At 29.5% G+C, this 25019-nt stretch overlaps 1 protein-coding gene across 5 annotated transcripts in view; it reads left to right on the forward strand.

Annotated features, from left to right (window-relative positions):
• Positions 1–25019, forward strand: part of nAChRalpha6 (nicotinic acetylcholine receptor alpha6) — a 277603-nt gene that overhangs the window by 177381 nt on the left and 75203 nt on the right. For 3 of the 5 annotated variants that reach the window (XM_088203416.1, XM_088203417.1, XM_088203414.1), the window contains exons 3-5: positions 2343–2387; positions 16891–17000; positions 24750–24930. In XM_088203416.1, the coding sequence (XP_088059542.1) occupies positions 2343–2387; positions 16891–17000; positions 24750–24930 (336 nt within the window). Of the gene's footprint in view, positions 1–2342; positions 2388–10387; positions 10433–16890; positions 17001–24749; positions 24931–25019 lie in introns of all 5 variants that reach the window. The other 2 variants (XM_088203413.1, XM_088203415.1) reach the window with 1 other exon arrangement.

Raw genomic sequence — 25019 nt, forward strand, 5'->3', positions numbered from 1 at the left:
GCAAGAGAAACTTGCTGCTAAATAGTTGTTTGTGGTTTAGTTTTAATAGTGTTTTTCAGTCTTTTTTAATTATCAGAAAAAACAAGCCTTTCTTAAACTAACGCCATATAGTTCTCTGACTAACAATACCTTTGCGAAATTTGAATATTACATTTTTCATAGTCTACGTCTCATTGTGTTACAGTGTGATTTTTTTGCCGACACAAAAAAATAAGAAAATAAATTAAAAATAAAAAACAATTTGAATTTCTAAATATTTTAGAATTTTTATGTAAGAATAGAAATTCTATTAACTTCCCTCAACACTTTTTCACTTACGTATTATAAACTAAAAAAAATAATTTAGTAGTCTTAAATATTATTTGCAAAAAATTAAGTTAGTTTTATTTATTATTTACGTGTGCTCACATTAACAAATTTAATATAACTAATACAAATAAGATTAGTTTTTTTTTTAAATTTGAAAAAGGCACACAGTATTTCTTGTCAAATTGTAACTTCTTAATCTTCCGACCGTTAAAGATATTTGGGATAGCATTTGTAGTTTAAAATTAGTCACGAATGCTCATTATAAATACATATATATGATCGTGCAATCTTACAACTAAAAACAATTTTATGTAAATATTAGGTTTGTGCAAAAGTTCTTACTATATTTCTAACACTATTTTAAAGAAAGTTTCAAAACCTAAAAGAAATACTCTCCGTCCAATTCCAAATCAATTTAAATACGATTTCGGATGTCAAATAACTTAAAAATAAAAAGGATAAGCCAACATTGGGTGTAATATTAATTTAAAAAAGGAAGTAATGTGACTACTGCGACTAAAATATATGTTTATTATACGGCAGAGATTAATTTTGTAACGTATTTTTTTTTGTGCTTAAAGTATAATTTTCAATACTAAAAGCTGTGACTTTAATATTATAACTATCATAACGTTTGTTCGTGGTTACCACTTTTTATATGTATATACTTTATACAGTTGTATATTACCATCCCCATTTTTGTGTAAAATAATGTTAATAAAAACATTGATTTGCACACATAAATTATATGGCCTAATAATATATATTTTAATGTTTCTTAAATATTCTGTTTACATTTGTACACTTAATTTTAAATATAGGTTTTACAGAAGCTAACGATTTACTTTGTAAAATAACGGTTTAATTGAGCCAAACAATCGCTTGGTAATTTATGAATATAATAACATATAAACTATGCAAACTTACAACGTTGATTAAAAGAGATGATATTTTTAGGGTTACACGACTATGACCTTGTATATATGAATAGTGTGAGAGCACCTTAAGCTGATGCGACGGTTGAATTTAATTTTTGAACTCTGTCTCTTACTATTCGTTCTGTTGCGGTCTATGTAAAAACTTTCGTATTAGACCCGGTTTTCCGGTGTACCGCTTGAGTCATTCGGGACTATAAACACAGAAAACTAAATTAAAAGTTTCAATTTGCTAACCTTGAGCTCCGACTGAAAACATTTCAATTTGTATGATTTTTTATATTTTTATCTATGCAGCGTATGCTCATTTTGCTTCTATTTACCCTATAAACATGTTATTACTAATCAAATGTTTATTTCAGGATAATATATATGTAATTATTTTATTAAAGATAAAAAAATATGCAATAATATATGTATGTGATTTGTGTATGCATAGGATTGAAAATAAATTAAAAAATACCAATGTAAATTTGGATATAAAAGCTTTAAAACTATACTTTTGCTATTAAAAATTTTTTAACAGAACAGAAGTCTGATTATAAAAATCAATGTACACCTAGAAAAATTAAATTACTTATTATTATATATGTATATATTAATTTAAAAGTAAATAAAAAAGTTTAAGTGTATTCTTCTACTTATCAAATTTGATTTATTTTCGGTCCTATCACATTTATGATAAAGTTGTGAATGTTCGAACGATGTATAGGGCCTTTTATCGATAAATGGATTCGGTCAATGTTGTGCGAGTGAATATTTTTCCTATATACATTTCAAAGCACAAGTATTGGTGAACTTTTGTGGTTCACATCGAGCCCCGGGGCTTTCTTCCCTTTGCCACGTCGCAATTCAAATGCAATAATAGAAGTGACCCAACTCGTGCGAACAATTACACGCCGAAACTGTTGGCAAACAGCTATAAAGTTATTACAGCATTGTTAGAATGGGATGCTAGAGCAGATGAACTTGTCCTCACCTATTCACAATTTCTTTCAGCGGCGGCGGAGCGTTTAATTTGTTACCCCCCTAAAAAGCAGCAGTGATTAATGGATGTTTTCTGGTTGTTTTTCTCTTTTCATTCTATGCCCTCTTTAGGATGAAAAAAATCAAATTCTGACAACAAACGCTTGGTTAAATTTGGTAAGTGACATGAATCGAGGCCCACCTGCCGCAGCCGCGACCAACGCTCGAGCCATAACGATAGGTCGTTTATTACGCGATAACAATGTTTTCCATCCACGCTTTTGAATTGGGTTTTTCTCATACAAATATAAAAAATGTAGGCGATACAAATAAAAATAAATAAAATAATTTAATAAATTACAATGAACGATGTGGTAAATTGTCCTTGAAGCACGAAAGTTGTTCTAAATTTTAAGTACAACAGCTACTTGATGGGATCGTGAATACGATCACAGTTGTAGAATTGTTTGTAGATAGCTCCTAGAAATAAACTGATACTATCATCTTACAAACAACCCAGTCGTAATCACGATTTTATCACGGTGAAAACGTGCGGTGACGTATTTATTATGTGTTTAAATTAGAGATGCTAAAAATTTATTTATTTTATATATTAAAAATATAAAACTAAATTTATTTTTCATACTACCATTGCCACTAATTCAAGTAAATTAAATATTGTTTATTTAAATATGAAAAATTGTAGTTTTCATGTTTAGCATTTGTGGTTTTTCACAAGTTCTAAGCATACTTTTTCCTGTAATTAGATACGCTCATGAAATAGCATACTATATGTACGTGTGTATTTATAAAATACAAGACAAACTTAAGGGCACATCTTATACAATGCTAATAGTAAGGTAAAAAATACGCTAATAATAATTACAGACTCAAGCTGCTTAATTATGTAACGTATTGGACCAACGTTTGTCTTGTAGATTTACAATAATAATAATAGTTTATAAGAAGTGCCAACAGTTTTTCAATTACATCACCGTGGGATCATTTCGTTCAATGAATAATACTGCAGTATCCATTATCAAGGCTTTATGAATATTTTAAATGTCATACAGTCTTGTATATAGATATTACTATGTTATTCGCTAATCAACGCGCCAGTCTTAAAATCGAGATGAGAGCTCATAAAAAATCTAAATAAGATACATCGACGTCATGATTATAATTCGAGCGTTTCAATTGGAATGTAAACGACACTTTTATTGCCAATTCAACAAGTAGGCAAACTCGCTTGCTTTTATTTTAATGTTTGGAGTGCTGCCAGTGGAGTGAAAAAAACTATACAACTAACGCGTTACATTAATCGGATCATGTCTATTATTATAAGACATCGAACCTTTATTTTCACAAACGCTATGTTAACATAACGGAACATAAATGACAGATTATACAAGCGTTCGATAAATCCCTTGTATTTAATAATGAGGGATATAGATATTAGGGTTCATGTCAATAATTTGTAAATTGTTAGTTATAAGTGAAATGTGATAACACATATATTGATTTGTAAATTTCGTGTGTCACGATCAAACAATACGCATTGATATAAATGGGATATAAAGAGACCCCGGATCCGGGCTGTGCGGTTATGATCCCTTTGTCCACTAGAGGTCCGGATCTATCTAGACCCGCAGATGCCCGCAATTGAATGTCAATACATCAAATATTTAACTAAAGTGAAAACAATAAATATACTAGGACCTGGACAAGAGACTCGAGTTTGATGCTGGGCTCACAATTCATGTGGGCTGACTGTATATCTTAGTTTGGATCAAGAATAATAACATCTAGTTTTAGTTTACCAGCATCGGTTCGAATTTTAGTGGATCTTTCAATTTACTGTAAACTTTTCTGGTAGTTCCTAGAATTAAAGATTTGCTCATTTATGTATGTACATATATATATTATACATTCATATACACGGTTTTATCGGTGTAAATATTTTTTTGGACCACTTCTTTTTGGTTATGCTTGAAAAATATAAGTTTACTTTTTAATTATAAGGCTGGCAAAAAGTCGAAGGCTGGTGAAATTCCTTTATTACACTTTATTGTTTTAGGGTGCGTAAATGAGCTGAGAAGGTCAAAGACAAAAGCTTGGTTCGTTTGCTCCCCCGAAAAGTATAACTTTTAAGATTGCCTCGTCGCGAAAACGACACGTGTTCTTTGTCTTTTTTATTAGCGCCCGGGATGTCTTTATTACGTTGGGATTTCTCGGGAATTTCGCAGTGTAATAATAAGAAAAATATGATATTATTTACTTTGCGTAATGGTGAATTATTCTCATTTAGCAATTAGGGTTTGGTCTCGACGTATGCGTTTCGCGTACAATATTATTTTGCTAGAATTTTTCGTTGAAACGTATTATGTTCAGATGACGTTATGAATGTTTGTTTGTTTATTTGCGAAAAATTATAGCTAAACATTTTTTTAGCAACATATTTTATTTCTTCGTCTTTGTCTTCATTATTAAGGGTCGAGATATTCATATATATGACGACGTCTCTGTAATTCTATCAAACGAACAGCTTCCATTCGAAGTCCAATATATACGCAGTATTATTCTTTAGCGTGAAGTATGTACTCGTAATAAATTTTGTATATTTCAATCTTATTAATGGTCCATGTTTCTTTCGGTTAGAAAAATATTATTAGAAAAAAATCTTGAGCCATACGCGATATTTAATAGTATCCAGTTTTTCCATACGTAGTATAGAATGTATCTCAAACTTTATATATAAAAAAATGTAAGATTTACGCTTTTTTGTGTAGAAAGTGTTAATTTTAGCATTATAGGATGTTAGTCACAGTGCGGACGAAAGATTATGCTAAAAATTGGAATTAACTCCGTTGAAAAAATTGTTTCGACATTCGATCTTGTAATGAGCTTTAATTTTTTCAAAGCATATTTTCTGACTGAATCGTTTTCGATTTAATCTTGTAACTGTTGGTTATATATTAGATACATAGGTTATATAAAAAAATGAAGCAATACGTATTTATCAAACTTTACTTGAGCCAAATTAAAATAAAATCTTTAATCAATTAAACTCAGCTTTTGAGTATTTTCGATTTTTTTCCAATAATATAATTTTATCGTTTTATATGATCTTCTTTCACTTTTCTAATAAATTACTACTGCCATTTTTGTTTTTATTTTCTAGAAAGAAAACGATAAAAATAACCGATTTTACTTATTCAAGTTAATTAAATATGTTTTCTTTAAAAAAATGCTTCATATTAAATCCATTGAACATGGAGGCTGTAATAAAATTTTACTTTAAATAAATTTAGCAGTGTAAATATTTTTATCCTGTTTATTAGAGATAGTCTTAAAAGTTTACTTTACATTTGTTATTACTTTAAAATAAGTAATTTCTTTAGAATCCCAGTAAATAAAGCATTTTAGGATGCAATTCGGATTTGTGCGTGAAATAGCCTTGTTTGAATAGCATATCTATTTATATTTTTCATTGATTTTATTTTATAGAAATGGCTGTATTTGGTTTTTTGCTTGTAATGTATGTGTAATCAAAAGCTTCTATAAAAATGATCTAGCTTTATTGTGTATAAGTAATAGTTTTATTTCGAATGAATTACTAAAAAAATAAGCTGCACATCTAATTAATCTAAGCTATGTGACTATATTATAAATATGTTGCCCACACAACAAAGTCAAATTTTCAGTTTAAAATCTAGAAAAACATATATATTTTAGATATTTCTTTGGTAATAAAATGCACAATTCTATATACAGTTCATATCCTGGACGTACGAGATTAATGGCCTTTTTTGTAAGTACAATAGTCGATCAATACTTTACTTGCGCAATTTTAAATTTAAAATAGTTAGTTTAAAATAATAGTTTAAAATAAAATTCTCCTACATAAGATAACAAATAATTTAGCTTAAAAACAGTTAGTTTAAATACGTAAATATTATAAAAAGTATGTAGTGTTTGTCATGTAGCATTATTTTGAACTTATCTGCAAATCGGTCTATACCATATTTTAATATTTAGCAGTCATATTATTTGTTAAAAATTATTTTGGTTGCACATTACATATAAACATTATTATATTTTCTGGTTCTTAGGTTCAATCAGAACTTCATTGCTCATTTGCGTTGAAAACTAAGCCTTTTCCTTCTATATTTAGATTTAATTCTTTGGCCATCCGATTAGTTCGCTAATAACAATATTTTTTAATGCCCTTTAAATATTGCTTTTATTAAATTAACAGTAGTTTAATTTTAAAATCCACAGTAGTAGTGTGCCTATCTATAGGTACTGTAAAAAATTTTCAAAGATTTTTCTAATTGGAATACGTGTGATTGCTCTAGCATATTCTTTAAAAATAGTCTCGACAACATATTTTTTGTTAGCCCCAGCGCACTATTTTTGATTAAACGTATTAAATGTATTATTAATAATATTTTTTGGTTTCAATTTTTATTATACTATTACTAGTATTTTTTTTGGTTTCAATCTTTAAACACTCATATGACCGGTGTGAGGTTGTATTGTGTTTATTTTAATAATCCTATCTTTGTAAAAATTAAGAGATGTTAAGTATTTCCATTTTGTAATTGTAAAAATGTTTGATATTGTAATTATATACATTTGTAGTTAAGCTTCTCTGATACTAGAACCTCGAAATATGCACGAGACGAGTTATGATAAACGTTGAGAAGTTTGCGGCTGAAGCAGCTGCCTCACGCGCCTCTGAAAACTCTTGCAACGATGGAACTTTTGACAAATTTGCAACACACATACATATGTAACGTTTCTTATACGTTCTCTGAACCGTGTGTTCATTTGAGGCCGGCTCAAAGACCAATTGCTCTAGAGCAAATGGGAGCTTTTGCAACGCTCGGCCAGAAGTGGCCTACCCCGGGTTATTTATGGTGTTTCCTTAAGATGATATATGTATGGCGTGTCATCAAGGGCGCTCTTCATTACGGCGTCGTTTGTCACAATTTGTCGTTTACCGAGTGGGCTAACTCGGCAAAATGCTCGAAATTTTCACCAATTTGACAATGCGCCTCCAAGGCAGACTCACTCTCCGAGAGAGGACAATTTGCATAAATAAACTCGACTAGAGTTTGGCCTTTGTGCAAACACCGTGTCGCTTGTTAGGAAAATAATAACCGATTATATCACTTTAGTGTTGGTCACTTAATCGTATCGAGTATATTAACAAATACATTTTTAAAACTAATTCACACTAAATTATATACATATATATATATATATTCGATTTTTATGTTTATTTAAAGCACTTCGATTATTGCTGCTCCTTTATCCATATAGTAAAATACAAGAACGTTAAATTATTTATTTAATCAAAATTGAATGCAATCCGACCTTTGAAGTTGTCGGAAGTTAACCAGACACAAACCAATTATTTAAATAAAGAACGAAGACCATACGTTCGAGTCTCATAATTTATTTATATATGCAATCTGTAATTCAAGCGGAGCAGGTGAACACGTTCAATGCACCACGTGAAGCATATATTATTCATCGGTTACAAGACACTCGATATTTCAGGGTGCCACGTTGAGTGGTGGACCTAAAGTTAAAACATGCATATACTGCAATACAAAATTAATACCTTTATATGCACGACAGATTCTCGATCGTCGTATACAAATTTACATTTAAGTTGCAACTCGAAATTAACATGTGACATGAGAAATACCACAAAGCGCTTTGAAAGTGAGATGAACACAAGCCTAGGGTCGTAAGTGTGTTTGTTTTACAACATCCCTCAGTATCAAAATGCAATCAACTCTTGCATCGGCGTCGCGTTTACAAATATATTCCTTTATACAACTATGTAGTCGCACAATAAAGTATTTCAATCAGAACTGATTACAGTTTTAAACTTAGATGTGTTAATGTTCCAATAGCTACTTTAAAACCGTTGTTTGTATTCTTAATAATTTGTATGTACATATGTATATCATTGGCATGTTCTCGTATGTAATCTTTAAATTAAATGGTGGAGAACAACCTTACAAAAGCAATTGTCTGAACTATTCCCGGTGTGAATAAATCAAGACGTATTCCTCGACTTCCTTTGAATTGAAAATCCAATGAAAATATATTTGTTTCAACGACACCCGTAGATATCGAGACGACGTTTTCCGGAGTGCTGGTCAAGGGGTCCAGTTTTATTTTTTATTACTTGCAATGGTGCTCATGGAACGATCGATGTAGAAAATAGCAAATTTTCTTACATTTCGTTCAATTTAATTCGACTTCAACGAGAGTTACATTTAATCACAGTAATGGAGAATCTATACATCTTTACTTAAAAACCGATTGATCAAAAACTTTTAGCGGATTCGCTTCGTTTCTATTTAGATATATTTTTTGAACTTACGTGTATAAAGAAAGGTATTCGTAGATGTTGAAAAACATTCGCTCTAGTGAAATATTAAGAATTCCGCTAAACGGCCGTGGATGTTTACTTTTTGATCTGTGGAATTTGCTCACTTCGCATTCAAATACTTGAAAGATGGAAAAATATTTTCCTCGCTTCTAGACGCGCACAATAGTTTACGTAAAAAAATAGTGAATGGTGAAAAGCTTTGATTCCAACTAAAAATGTTGAAAAAACGAAAGCTTTTTATATGCGTACAAAGTTCTGAAAAAGTATACTTGTATGAAAGTATGTATTGCCTCTCACGTTTGGGGTATAGCAGATGTATTAAAATCGACGAAGTTTTGATACTTGAAATAAAAAGTATCAAGTCGGGCTGTGTTTCATCTAATTAAAGTATGACTCAAGTGCATTAAAAGTTTGCTGTAAATCTTGCTGGAGACTAGTTTTTTGTCTAGTCCATAAAAATTTTCTAGAAATATTTACCAAAAGCTTCATTAGGTAATGGCAAAATTCCAAAGCAGCGGCGAGATTTTTGCCGTTGTTTATTGTGATACAAAATGTAGATTTTTCTCTCGAATCGTATAGCTTGAAAGTTCTACGGTACATATTTATAATTTATTATGTATTCGCTTCCCATTTGTTCTAGACACATTCGAGTTTGCAAACAAAATGCACACGGTCTCGAAAGTATTAAATTTATAAATTGCCAAGTGTATTATTTAAAAGTTTTAAACTTTCAGCGTCAACCAATGCGCGGTTCACATTAGCACAGAACTTCTCTTTATGTGCATTTCGCAAAGAGTTTCACATTTCCATTCACATTCACACATATATATGGAAAATGCATTTTTTCTCTGTGTGGAAAAGCTTTTAAGTACGAGGATTGTGTATCGCCATTGTGCTCGCGGGCTAATCAGACGAAACGAGCTTTCTTTGCGAATTCGAGCTTTGAGCTTTCTCTCGGGGTCATATTCGACAAATTTTAAAGGAAGCTTTTGACTAATAAATTTATATCAATGCGTATTGTAAACTTATTAATTAAAAACAATTGTCGTTGAGAATATTAGAAAGAAGCTTAGTATAATTATTTTTATTATTAATTATAATATTCCACAAACATAATTGACCAATTTGTTTTATAATATTAAAGGTAAACTCTAGAGACATGTATTTAGTTGTCTCGAAATATGATTATATCTAACGATAACGATAATGACTTGTAAACTCGATTATATTAAAATATGCATTTGTTGAGCTTACTCATTATATTTTCAGCGAATCATTTAACAACACGGTGTTATTAAAATATATTTACAATTAAAAAATAATATTATTATATATGTTAGGATTTTATGTATAAAAATGTTTTTGTGAACTATGTCTAAAAATGTGAGATTATTGTTTATAGCTATTAACATAGGCCGGTATTTTATATTTTATATTTGTAAATAATATTTTTTTATATATATGTACATGTATAGTTGAATGTATTATTATAATGTACGACAATTTACCAGTTGGTCTATCTTAAGTAATAGTTGAAGTAAATAATTTGTGTCGTTTACAAGTCGAAAAAATGAGAAGAAGAAGAGCGAATAAATAAAGAAGAACATAGGCCATTCGGTAGGGTATTGAGGGTTGGTTTCGGCCATAGCTGGTGGGCCCTCATGTCGCCCCTGTCTCTCCACAAAAAAACTGTTGCATGAATATGTTCAGTGGGTACCTACTAACGGCCAATGTTTCCCTTTCTGTTGTGTCTTACATATAGGACGAGAAGAACCAACTCCTTATTACAAATATATGGCTGTCTTTGGTAAGTGTATATCAAAAATACATGTGATAAATAAAACGATACTATATTGTTCACGCGCGCGGCAGTACCGTCAGTTTTATAAATATATGTTTATACAAAAAATAATTGACGGTTTACAATAATTATGGTAAATAATAGTTTTTTTAATATCGTAGATATTGTTTCACGCAGTATAAGCCATTATTAAGCAGGAAAATATTTTTAATGTATTTTTTTACCATTAAAAATCTGGCGCTGGGGTATGTAAATGCGGTGTTATTACGGAAGTCGTATTTCAAAACATACCGGAGACGTGTAGTACGTTTTGCGGAATACAAATTTGCGATAGAGCTACAGATGTGTGAATATTTTTACACTTTTATGGTGAGTTGGTTAGTATCATTAGATCATATTAAATTTCAGTTTCACCATAAGAAAATAATAATTAAATTAATACTTTTAAGCTTTTATTTTATTATCAAAAATGTAATATAAAGTTATAATATAAATTAAGTCCCATAAATATGATTTTATGAACATTTTGACGAACTTGAATGTAGAATTATTTATTATAAAAGTAAAAGTATAAAAACTCGTTCCATTGTTATACTTTTTTCTTTCACCAAATTGTGAGATAATTTATCGATGCGAGAATAAAAGTATACGTCATAGAAACGGATTTTGAAAAAGCCTTCGACAAGGTTTGTGAGCAGTTATTAGAAAAAAATTGTCGGAACTTGGTTGGTTCAAAGAATTAACTTGTTTGTTTTCGAGTTATATGAGCTTAAGTTGACAGTTGGTTACCTATGTTGGCTGATTGTAGAAATATTATTTCACCCCTTCGGGGATTATTCATCTGTTGTGAGTGATCTAGATTCTGTCATTTAGTTTTGGAAAGTGCCATATTGTGTCATTTTTTCGATTTCGATTGCCATCAGATTATTCTTACGATATCGATGGGAAAGTTCTCGCTATTGATACTTCAAAAAAATCTCGAAGAAAATGAAGTTTGTAATGAGGAACGCGTTTTACTTGATCATTTATCACTACTTGTAATGCAGTCTCAGTGGAATGTTTTTTTTGAATCACGACTGTGGTTCACATATGATGTTTTGAGAAATAATAAAATCTTTTAATTATTTAATTACTACTTCTTCCATCATTTTTACTATACAAGCCAACATGTTAATTGATCTCATTTCTTCAAACTTTTTACTATTTTTAATTTTAGGTGTAGGTATATTAGAAGCAATCTTTAATTTTTAAGGTATTTCTTTTTTACAAAATTATTTAATTTATATCCTAATATTTCCCAACTTTCTTTAATTACATTTACATCTAATTCATAAGTACTGGTTTCTATTTTTAGTTAATATAATATGTTATGAATTTATTCCAATTAAATTTAATAAAAAAATTCCAATTATAAATTTAATAAAAAAGTTGTACTAGTTTAAAATCATTATAACTTAATAGACAAAATTATTTATATTAAATAATAAACAAGCATAGTATTTTTTACCGAGCGATTTTTATAACGACACCTTTATAAATTGAATAATATATTACACAAAAATTTGAAAAATACCGAATCAGGTAATTGTTCACATGAATTTAGAGATATGTCAGATTTTGAGTATTTCCTTGAATATTTAGTGTCACCGCCCAATGTTGACGTCCTTGTCAAATACGTCAATAAGCATTAGGGCGTAACCACACGTAGGCGCAATATATCCGACGTCAAATTTCACATCGAAAATTTATGCGTTTCATATTTACGTAGCGCTCTGGGCCGGAAAAATATACAATCGCTCCAAATTGCCAACAATTTTCGTCAATCAATTACGCACGCCCGTCGTTAATTGTTAATTGTCGTCAATATTCCGTAATAAACGCTCTCATTAGCATGAAAAATTATATTTTTCCGCATGAAAATACAGAATTTCATTGCAGTGTTTCAAAAATGATGCTGTGCTGATATATGGAAATTATTTTATAGTTTAAAATTTTTTTAATATATTTTTTTATTGATTTCTCACTCTTGTTTTTATTATTGATCAAAGATCTAGTTTACTTAATTTAAATGGCAATAATAAAATCATTGCCTAAGTATAAAAACAGAGTTTCAGAACGATTTATTACCTCTATTAAAATACCGCAAAGATCCAACTTGCGTCCACTGATGCTTCTATTGTTCATTAATGACATAGAGACGGTAATGAATCACTCCTTTTTTATGTATGTGGACGACTTTAACATTTTCAAGAGAGTGCACTCGATTTCGGATTTTCTCGACCTGCAGAAGGATCTTAATTCTTTATTTAATTCTTAATTGATAAATATTTATTTTATTTAAGTAGGCTTTAGAAATCTGATCAATGCCTTTCAGTGTCATAAAATTTTACACAATTTAATTTTTATGCTCCTCGATGCCAGCGAAATACTCAAACCATCTCGTTGGATATATTCTAGACAGGCCTTCCTCTACTAAGAATCTTGATGTGACGTTTGAGATGCTCTGGAAATTCTGCCTGCTTATTCTAGACTCACAAAACATCGATAAAGATGCTCGGTTTCTTGAGAAATGCACATTTTTTATGATGCCTTAGTCTGACTAGCTCTATTATATGCAGTTTTATTAAAATCAGCACAGCAATTTTAATATTATTTTTTTGCAAATTAGACAATGAAGCAAGACAGACACGTAGGATGTTTTTCTTATATATGTGAGGTGTGACATTGTAGTAAATTAGATTTTTATAATTTGATTGTACTTGTATTTAATAGTAGACAATAAATACATTTTAATCATGGTTTTTGTTTCTATCTTACTATATATTTTTTTAGCGTTTAGAGTTTTAATTATTTTAATGGATTTTTTCAACTCTCTCGTCATTTTTCAGTGCCTGTGTCATATTAAATATTTACCCAATATTAAGCATTAAATATTTTTTAATAATGACATTCTATGCCTTTTCTGAAAATTTTTACAATTTTCTGATCAAACATACAATTATTATATAAACATTTAAGCAATGTTATGTTTAATTGTATTTAATAAAAAAATGCATCATCTTTCTGCTAAAAGCGCCATCAGCATATCTGTGATTTTTCTAATGTGAGTTTTGTGTCATCGTAATAGTTTCTAGACATTTTTTACGACACAGTATCCGCCAAATGTAAATCGCAACAAGTTCATTGAATATTCATCGAGATTCACTCGACCGAGCAGAAGTTTCGTAGCGCTTGATACTCCTTTTGTCATCTCTCAGATAGGGCGGTGAAATGTTTATGCGAATTATTTGCAAATAATTTTATAATCGTATCAAAAATGTATCAGACCCTCGTTTTCACGACACTTTTTTGATATTAAAAACTTTCGCGAACATTAAGGTCCCGAAATTTTCCGCAACCGCAATTTGGACCAGCTGCCGACAGATATGTAATTTGTTTTATGTTTATTTACAATTGATAGGAACATTACAATTATTTATAAATAATAAAATATAAAATAGAAATTTGATAACGACGACTCACATTATTGTATATAAATTTCATATAATAGTTTATGCTATGTTAGACTAAGTAAGTTTATGTAATGTTTTGTTTGGATAGGTTGTAAATAATGTTCTTAGTGTTCCATTACAGATATTTACCATAATGTTGTATATTATATTTCAAAACTGCCGCGTGTGCGAAATATAATTATAAATAATTTATATGTATAAAATAAGAAATTAAATATATGAAATCTTATAAGAAACCGCCTTATCATAGGACGAATCATTGTTTTGTGTATTATTTTCTCATGATCAGTTTACATATTAATTTTGTTGTTTTAATTTTATTATCACTTAACTTCTGAGACTTTAAATATGTATATATTTAACTTTTATAATATACTATTACATACAATCTAAATATACATAAGTCTGCACAAGTTAATGAAGCATTTTACGTCGGAAATTTATTCTCAAACGAATTTAAATCTTTGAGGCTAAATATCCTATATTTTAAAATATTTATTTCCACACATAGGCCAAGGCGGTGTTAGTCCCATTTTAAATAAGCCTCCACTAAACACACCAAATTTAATTAAATGCTCATATTAACAAATAAAACTTAACCACAAATCAAAGACACACTTACTGATTTTTGACCCCCATTTTGGGTTTCGTCAGGGTGTGTTAAAGCACACCCTCTCGTTGTCGAAAATGTGGGTCGTTAACAGCCATTCCTTTACAGAAAAAAAACAGATCTCGCCAAGAGTGAATGTGACCACTTAACACCTAGTGGTAGTTGCATCCCAGATTAACCCTATTTTTAGTGATCTCCTTAAAGGCATTTAATTAAGCCTCGACCCGCATGCTTCCACATAGTGTTTATGTAAATTGAATCTGTTTACGCATTTCAAGGCAGTTTCATGATTTTTTGAAGTGCGTAACATTATTATACCCTTAGAGTCTTGAAAGTTTCCCTTGTGTAATATAACAGGTAACGTGCAACGATGTGACCTAATAAAAATGTGCTTGGCTCTGATTTTGACTGTTTAGCGCAAAGATCCTGATCCTAGAAACCCACAATCTGAATGTGAATATGTAAAATATAGACTTTCGTTTGTTGTTTGATTCTGTGTAATTAGTGTGCTGTTTTATTTTTATGTTTATTACGAAATATACATATTGGCTCTTAATTGTAACTATATTTAACGCATTTTATTTTATTTTTCATTACTCTGAAACCATGTATATATATGACCAAAGCAATATGATAGTGAGAGTATTTGGGTCGTTACACTTTAAGTAGTGATGTCAATCGCACGGACTCGCAAGATTTAATGTGTACCGTCAAAATATTCGCTATTCATATAAATGCATTTTCTTTTTCAATCAAAAATTAGCTTATATCGTGCGAAGTTCACTTTTGAATGAAAGAGAAAGTGTATTGGTGTTTATTATACAGGAACTGAATGCAAAAATAAATAAGTACAGTTATTTATGATTAGAACTGAGTTTTTATGTATATAAAAAAATATCAATGCATGTGCCGTCATAAAATTAATAAAATAAAATTTATTTTTCACAATATCAAAGACAAATTTACATTATAATGCATTACATTTTTATTCAATATATAATTGTTGAAAGGCTTTCTCTAAATTAGCTCAACTAAAGACTGTTGAGTTGCAAAATACAATTAGTAAATTATTAAAAAATATACATTTTTATTTGCTTCTCTTTTCAACTTTCAACTATCGTAGATATTTTACGATGCTTTTATTGCAATTAAAGCTATCTATTAAAATATAATCCTTGTTGTAATTCGAAAAATGTAAATAATATAGGTTAAACGGTGTGTTGATCTATTGATTTTGAGTTCTTAAGTTTAGATATGTGATTTTTAGACATAAAAACAATATAGATATGCAAACTTTTCTTCTGTAAATAATGTTTGTCTTCTGTATTATGTTGACATTTTTTGTAATATTATTATAAATTTAAGATTATTTAAAAAAAAATTATGTTTTTAAAACAATGGGCTGATCGAAAAAATTAGAAAAAAAGACTCATTATTAAAAAATGCAAAATATATTTTTAATATTATAGAAATTAAAAAACTCAAGTGTTCATATTTTGTTATAAATTAATTTAAAAATAAAAAAATAAAATTAAAAAATGAATCCATTGCAAGTCTGTGCATTTCTTTTACTTCTAAGATATATTTATCTTATTTCTTTACAAAATTTTTTTTTTTTATTAAAACTCATATTTGATTTTTTGACACACCGTTAACACAAATTTTCAATTACAAACACACGTTTGTATGTACATACACGTGTCCTTCTATTCACAAAAAATCGTTTGTTGCGCTTGAGTAGATAAGAAAACTACGTATGCTCACATTATGTATCTGTCTTCGCTTCTCTAAATACTCTCCATTTGCATATGTATAAAAAAAATATTTTTTGACAAAAACACAAAAAAATTTCACTCATACTCTTATAAACACACAACACACATTTTTTTCTGTTCGAATATAAAAAATATATATCACATCGATCTTTGTAAATGCTTTGTTTAATAGAAAACTAAGAAAAAATAAATATAGAATAACGAGAAAAATATTTACAAAGATTCGCTTTTTCGCACACATATGAACAATATGAAAAATTATCACAAGATGCGTTAATGACATTCATCAACAAATCGCCGCTTCTCAGACGTTGTTTATTTTGATTTTATTATTATTATTCATTCCATTAAGAATACAGTTCGAGGTTCAACGCTCGAGTATTAATATTAATATATCGTTACATTATTTATATCATATAACTACATACAAGATATGTGCTTGTTTGTTGGTAGTAAGTGTCATTAGCGCTTTCTTTGTGTCAGTAGCTACTTCCAGTGTTTTAGTACATAAAATATACAAAATATAAGTATGCTTCGACTGAGTACTACATTACATTAATGCTTCAGGAGTGGAATGACTACAACCTTCGGTGGAACGACTCAGATTACGGCGGCGTCAAAGATCTGAGGATTACCCCGAACAAGCTGTGGAAACCAGATGTCCTCATGTACAACAGGTATGAACTGTTCAACTAATAGTTAAGCATGAGTTTAAGAATAGTTACCTACATTAAATAATTCGCTCAACCTCTTGAAATTGCTAAGTAAATGTTAAATACAGCTCATGTTTTTAAGCCAAGTAGTTCCAATTACTAACTTTATTTGTTTGGCCATCTATTAATTGTTTAAGTTTAAAAGTCAATAAACGTAAGTTGTCCTTTTGATAAAATATTACTTACACACATATAATACTTATACAGATTGTTTTACAAGATCGCGTCGATATTCTTATATTAAAAACTGAATACAAAATAGCAATTTCAAGTAATACAGCCATGCTTAATTATATATTATAAGGCTTAAAAAAGGCAACCACTAATTGGTGTATATGAAATTGTGCAATAAGTATCGTGATATGACTGTTAAAAATTCATTTAACCGCCGCGAGAGGCTACAAATGATGTCGTTCTCTCAAAGGGCAGCGCCGGAAAATTGTGGCTTGGCATTTATGTAAGGTTTATATTATAAATAAATACTTTGAAACTTCTCACATGTGTTGATTGCCTTTTTTTGGTATATTTTACTCGTTTTAAATATTTTTAATAATAAAATTGTACTACATATTGATAGTTACTTTAAAAGGCGACCGGCTTAAAATATTGTCAAATTTTATATAATTAAGTTTCTGGTATTTATTATCGTCTATTATGCTGGGCGACTACATCTTTTGATGTTATCCTAACTGAGTGCTTTTGAACGTGACATAATAGTTGCTGTATTAATTTTGACAGCCTTTTAAAGAGACATCCATTCATAACTTCACTACGCTTTATAATAGCGGATGTTTTATACTACATAGCAAAAATAAGTGTCCATCGCGAAGAATATTAATTTTATATATTTATATATGTACCTAAATAATCACGTTAAATATCAATATACAGATATAGGTACTTAATGTTATTATTTTATCCGCTTGGTGGTTATGTTTTTTTTGTGACACGTGACAATCCAGCTATCTTATAAATATTTTTCATTCAGTGAGCCATTACATTTTTTTAATGATTCAATGTGCAGAGTGGCTGAGGAAATTTTAATGGTTAAAATAAATTTCCCGTTAGACTAGACATTAACTAAAGCTCGGTAGGATCGAAAATCTGTATCAATTGATACAGTTGATTGAATTTTTGCTTGCGATTCGTTACTTAAATGCAATAAAAACGGATGGTTCTATCAGAAAATTCAAAACTCAACTTAGATTTTTTTATCAAAATTAGTTAAATTAAAGATTTATTTGGAAATTTTTATTAGGCTAATGAGATATGCAGGTACTACACCTTCTATATTTTTAAAACATTATTACACATTTATAGAAAAGCACTATAAGTATTGAATTGTATTTCTACTATTATAAAACATGTTTGATGTTACTGTGCAGGAGCTCTAAACCCAAGAGTCGATAACCACAAATCAATTTGTGCTTACAGTCGTGTATTATTGGGCAATCTTTCAATTTTACGCCGAGCGCCTTGACAATAAAAACAAAAATAAAACTCTTCCTCTTAACATGAATAATATATCATGACATGATGTGTATTTACACAAAATAATACAATATACCGTAAACTATCAATATGTACATATTAAATAATATTAAACACTTTCATTTCACAGATTCTACTCGCTGTCTTCGATGAATATACAATAATAAATATTTTAATGCATGATATTAATATTTTATTGTAGAATATTTATTTAAGCAAAGGAGCCGTTCATGACTAATCAATTATTTATACATTTCAGGTCAAGTTGAAATTTTGGTATAAAATTTTAAACAATGTAAAATTAGCTTTGCATTTAAATATTTTTATTTTATTAAAAAAATCTAAAAAATTATGATTTAATCATATTTTTAGTAGCTAAATATTTATTATAATATGTATTATACACATCCATAAAAATGTATCGATTGATTTAAAGCAAATATGATTTTCAATCGCATGAGTTCATTATGAAATCACGCGTTTTTTAACCAACAACATTTTTATGAGATTTGTATGTATGTAGTTATATTACAAAATTAATATTTTATAATTAAATTAAACCCATATAAACATTATTTTACATAATATTGAAGCACAGAAGTGACTCTACATTATGAAACGCGCTCCGATCACGGCATTGGTATAAATTTAGAAAAAAACCTGAAAAATAATGTCAGTTTGTTGGTAGCTGAGTTTGTGTCGTGGTCGGACGTGAAAAGAATGGATCGGGTATATATCCTAGTCCACGTTTCCTACTGCGAGAGCCGCTTGATGGATTAAAATGGAAACCGAAACCATTGGCGGTAGGGTTTCCATGGTGGTCGTATTTAAGTCTTCGGGCCGTTGTGGTGGATCACTACACCCTACGGGGGTCGAGCGAGCTCGGGGGCCATTGAATTGAAAAATGTTTCGCTTTTCTCAAGTTTTTTCACTTCTAGTACTTTGTTTTTTTTATTAACCTACCGGTATGAATATAAATAAATTCTTTATATGGATTAAAATACTTGGTTTAAAATTTTATCATCAACTAATTTTCTAAATAATAATTATTTGAATAAACATAAAATCAGTTAATGTTACTTTTAGACTAAAAACAATTTTAAGGTAGGTTTCAGATGAAAAGGCTTAGCTGATTGTATTAAACTGTTGAGAAGTTGTACAACGACGCATAATGACAATTAATTAAGCTTTTGAAACACCAACATAAATGTAGTTTCCTATGATCCCATTATTTTAAGCATGCCTTTGTGACTTACTTAAACCAATTTAAATAATTAAACGTATATATATAAAACCTGTAATATGTTCGTTTATAATCGCTAATGCAAATTTGTTAAACACTGAAGTAAAGAAGCATATTGGATTCGTCGTAAATTTATGTATAAATGATCACAATATCTGTCTACATGTTAAATATTTGTATCTATGATATCACTAAAAACTTAAGTAAATATTATTGTTGCAATATTATATTGCAATTTTTTGTGGCATATACTTTAATAGCCATAATTAGCTCAAAATATAGTTACTCTTGCCGCTTTGGTATTTTTAAATATTTTAACATCCTGATCAGACATCATTACACAATCCTGATTGGTAAAAGGAGGTCGAACAGTTCAGGGGTAACCATTAAATAAATAGGTCGGCTCGGTGTCGCGACAGGTGCGGTCCGTGGTCCAAATGGGTCCCCCTGTCTAACGACAATCCTTAACTCACCTCGGCTCTAAACTTAACGAAACAAATGAGCTTTGTTCGCATCCGCTTCCAAACTCGTCGTTAACGACCCAAAGAAAACTGCCTAAGACCCTCGTCCCACAATAAAAACAGGACAATGTCGTTTCATTATGAAAATGGTTCCGAAAACCACTCGGTGCAGAGCCTGAGCCTTTATTAAGATTAATATCGTATTTTTGGATGGGCGACGCATAAAAACGAGGGTGTCTCATAATAATAATTGATTGAGCAACGAAAGCTCTCAATCAAAAGGATACGGCTTATATTGTACAATATTCATTATTATCATAATACAACATCCGTTGAGTAAACTTAATGCCCCAGATTCTAGGTTTTTCTAGGTCTATGAAGACCGACATAATCATTGATAGTTTTTCAAAGTTCAAAAAAGTGTAATTCTATGTTATAATTTATCATATTTATATTTAGTCAATACACTACTAAAAGAGAAATAATTTATTGTCTAAGGGAAAACCCATATTAATTAGTAAGCGAAAACGGAATTTAAGTTAGTTATACTGTCGAAGGTGATGTACAGACAATGAAATACACAACACACTAATTAGCCAACCGAAGAGGGTAAATGAGATATGGTCGGGAGATTTCCGCTTGTTCACGTACACGCTTACTCAAACACATATGTGCAGAAACGAGCACTTCTCAGATAGGATTTGACAAATTTACACATTTCCTCCATTAAAGGTTGACCAGATGGCGCAGGGTTTTCTTGCGACCCAAAAGGGTCGCTTCGACACTTCCAAATTTATGCATGATTATTATTATTGCCACGTTTTTTCGAGTTCTAAAATTTGTGAATTTTCTACCTGACCGACATCCACATCGCTTTTAATTAATCCGACAAATTCCCACGTGAGAATGGGGTCGTTGTCGCTCTGTATCGTTATTCAAACGACCGTATTTATACAGTCAGAAAGCGTGTGCAAATATTATTATATAATATATAAAGCCTACACTCTCAATGCAAAATTGTATAAAAAGTCAATATGTATATTTACCTACAGTAGGCAATCACATGTTCATCTGATAAAAGTATCGTTTAAGAGGATTAGATTTAAAAATTTTAAATGTGCAGAATATAAGAATGAAAATGATATTGTTAACTGTAAAATAAAATACTGGTAACAACTTTTACCCTAGTTTAATTTATTAAAATTTTAAATAAGTTCAAGTGTTAAAATTTATTTTACGATTTATATAAATACATATATATTGTAATAAAAACTAGAAAAATATTTCATTTATATTAATTTTCTAAATTTTATAGTTAAGTTCCCATTTAATTTACATCTAAAATAATATTATGACATTTCCGTTAAACCGCTTAATGATTTATTTTTACGCAAAAAACTTTTTACGAATAGATACATTTATAAGATGATATTTAATTGTTATATGTTCTTGTATTGGGATACGATTCGTTGAGTTCTCGCAGAAAATCGTATGTCGCTAAGCATTTCTTCAAACTACTGAAAGGTGCTGCTGACAATAAAACTTTTTTCAAGGAATTCCAGTTTTGGATTCCGAAACGTTGAAGGGAATCATGATGCCCGCTAGTCCAGAAATCCGCACTATGGCTGTAGCCATCCAGCTCCTTAAAAATCTGTTTTTGGAAATTAATCTATTTAATGTCGGCTACGAGGAGCTGGTCCGGTTCGTATTATTTATTTTTATTATATTTTTATTTTTTTTTCTGGGTTGTTTTTTATTTATTTTTTCTATTGTAATAATACAATGAGCTACGAGGAGCTGGGCCGGTTCGTATTATTTATTTTTATTATTTTATATATATTTTCCTTTTTCTTTTTGTGTGTTGTTTTTTATATATTTTTTTTATTGTAATAATACAATGTACTGTTAGTCGACTCAACTATGGCTGTCACTATCCGGCTCCTTAATACTCTGACGCTGCACATTGATATATTTAGTGTCAGCTACGAGGAGCTGGTCCGGTTAGTATTATTAAATTTTATATTTTATGATTTTTTTTTCCTTTTTTACCATCTATTATTGTTATATTTTTTTATGTGTATTGTAATATTACAATGTATTGTTTATTATTTGACCATAATGATATTCTTATTTTAATTTATTAATTATATAATTTTTAAGACAATATTCTGCGTTATATAGATTAGCGATTTAATTAAATCATAAATTAAAACTTCATTAATTATTAATTATGAACATATATAAATTTATTTATCTGGAAATTAATAATTTGTCATTCATTATTTTTAAAGCTTTTTTCGCGTATTTAAATATTTATTTTAAAGTATTTTAACATATATTTGTACTAATATGATAATAAAATAATTTTCACCTAATAAGTTGAAAATCTTATGTTTGAATCTTACATATCTACTAAAGCTTTATATAGCTTTTATTATATTCTTATTGATATTTTTCTATAATATAATAAAAATGATCGAGCAAATAATCATATTTATCGATGTAATTAATTTAGACAGTGCTATGCTTTTAAGTTCGATGCAACAATAAAACGCATACTGTTGAATACAAATATAAAATAGCATATTATAGATTCATTGCATCATTGTGATATGATATACTCCTATAATAGAGCTCTAATGAACTATTAATTCCTATGTTTCAAGTAAAATTTTAATAGATCTAGTACTTAAAAATAACGGAAATATATATTAAATTATTATATAATAAATATTTACGCTTAATTGCTCAATGGTATATAATATTATTTCAATAAATGTTTCAAATAGAATTTATAGTTTAAGAAACGATATATATTATATTATTTTTAATTATTAAAAGTTAATAAAACTTCAATAAATATCATTGCATCATATCTGTGACTTGAGAAGAAAAAATTCAATACAGACAGACAGATATCATCGCAAAACTTTTGAAACGTAATCGATACATCTTTACATCGAAATTATATGGTATTTTTATGACGAATCCAATCCTGCTGCATCATGTTGTTAATCTAATAAAATAAAATTTGTTTGATAATAAACAAGGAGTGATCCTTACATACACATTACTCTATACTGACAATTGGAGATAAAAGCGTTGGAAAATTAAAAAATCATTGCAGTGTTTTCCAACTATTGCACTAAAAAGTCACAAGTTTGCTGTTTCAAATCAGATATTTTTGTATGCATATATTATAGAGCTATAGCTTACGGGCTTGCTGTGATAACTTTGCCTCGGACACTTGAGACTCATGTTATTTATACAAGAAAATAAAATTTCACGCTATACGTCTTTATTTGCGTGGGTCTTGCTCGCATTTTTTATTCGCACTTTTACACGCCGACCATAAGTTATTGACACACAAAGAACACGCCCTCACACACAAGACCCTCGCATCCATCCATGCCCTGAATCATTTATACGCTGTGGCGATAAGGCCCCGGCACAGCTTTTCTGGCCACCCTGTACTTTGTGTCGTAGATTTAGATAAACTCGCCGCGCGCGAAAACGTTGGCAAAACAGCTTCGGCAGAGCTTATTCACTGAGAAATACAGTAGATTATGGATAAAAATGTATACAACATATAACTATAGTATAAACACAACGAGAAAAGCAAACGTTTGTCAATGACCCCCCACTCAGCGCGACATTTTAAAATAATGTCCCAGAAGAACCGCACTGATTACCAAATAAACACCAATCAATAAATTAAACTAAATTAAAAACAATATATAAGGAGAATAAAAATTTTATATGGTTTATAACGTTTCACTAGTAGACATATCAACTTAAATCTTAAAATGAATAATAATTTAGAGCTAGTGGTACGTTATTAAATAATATTAAGACCTTTACAACTAAATCATATTGACAGTAAAATTAATCATTTGATTTTTTTATATTTGAAACGAATTGATCTTAAATGTTAAATCTTAGAGCCTGTGTTTTGGAATATTTGAAATCAAAAGCTCTAATAAAGTCTTATATAATTTTTAATTTTGATTTAGAAAAAATATTGATTTAATATTTTATTCTTTAAAAAAAAAACTTTTACGTTTTACATTCGTATGATTTAAAATTGCTACATTTATATTATTGCCCTTGCAATATAAAACAGTGAGTTCATAGAATACCTTTGAATTGATTGTGACTTTAAGCTCCAGTTACTTACTTTATATAATGAATTAAATAGGGTCGTAAAATATATGATTAAAATATAATACAACCATATAAAATTTTAACTCCATTATGATATACTAATATTTATTAAAAATGTAATTAAAATATTTTTATTTTATTTAAAAAATTAAATATAAATTAAACTCACCTTTCCTCGTTCCTGATTATGACTGGACAATTTGAACTGCAGATTGTGACTGCGCTAGAGGAATACTTTTGCTGTTATTTTTTATCGATGTTAAATGTTAAATTATTAAGATACATTTCTTTGTATGTATCTATTGTTTGTATTGAATATCTATTATATACGATTTGTGTTGGTGGATCGTACAGTGCAGACGAAGGTTTCGACGGGACGTACCACACAAACGTTGTGGTCAAACACAACGGCAGTTGCTTGTACGTTCCTCCTGGTATCTTCAAGAGCACATGCAAGATAGACATCACTTGGTTCCCCTTTGATGATCAACACTGTGACATGAAGTTCGGTAGCTGGACCTATGACGGCAATCAGGTACATGCATACATTTACAAAGAAAAATATCACACATCACGTGGCAAGTAGTACATCCACATAGCAACTTTGTAATCAAAAACAGTTTA

The sequence above is a fragment of the Plectrocnemia conspersa genome, unplaced genomic scaffold (genome assembly GCF_051122295.1).
Source record: "Plectrocnemia conspersa isolate PC_06_02 unplaced genomic scaffold, ASM5112229v1 ptg000014l, whole genome shotgun sequence".
In the NCBI taxonomy this organism is placed as follows: domain Eukaryota; kingdom Metazoa; phylum Arthropoda; class Insecta; order Trichoptera; family Polycentropodidae; genus Plectrocnemia; species Plectrocnemia conspersa.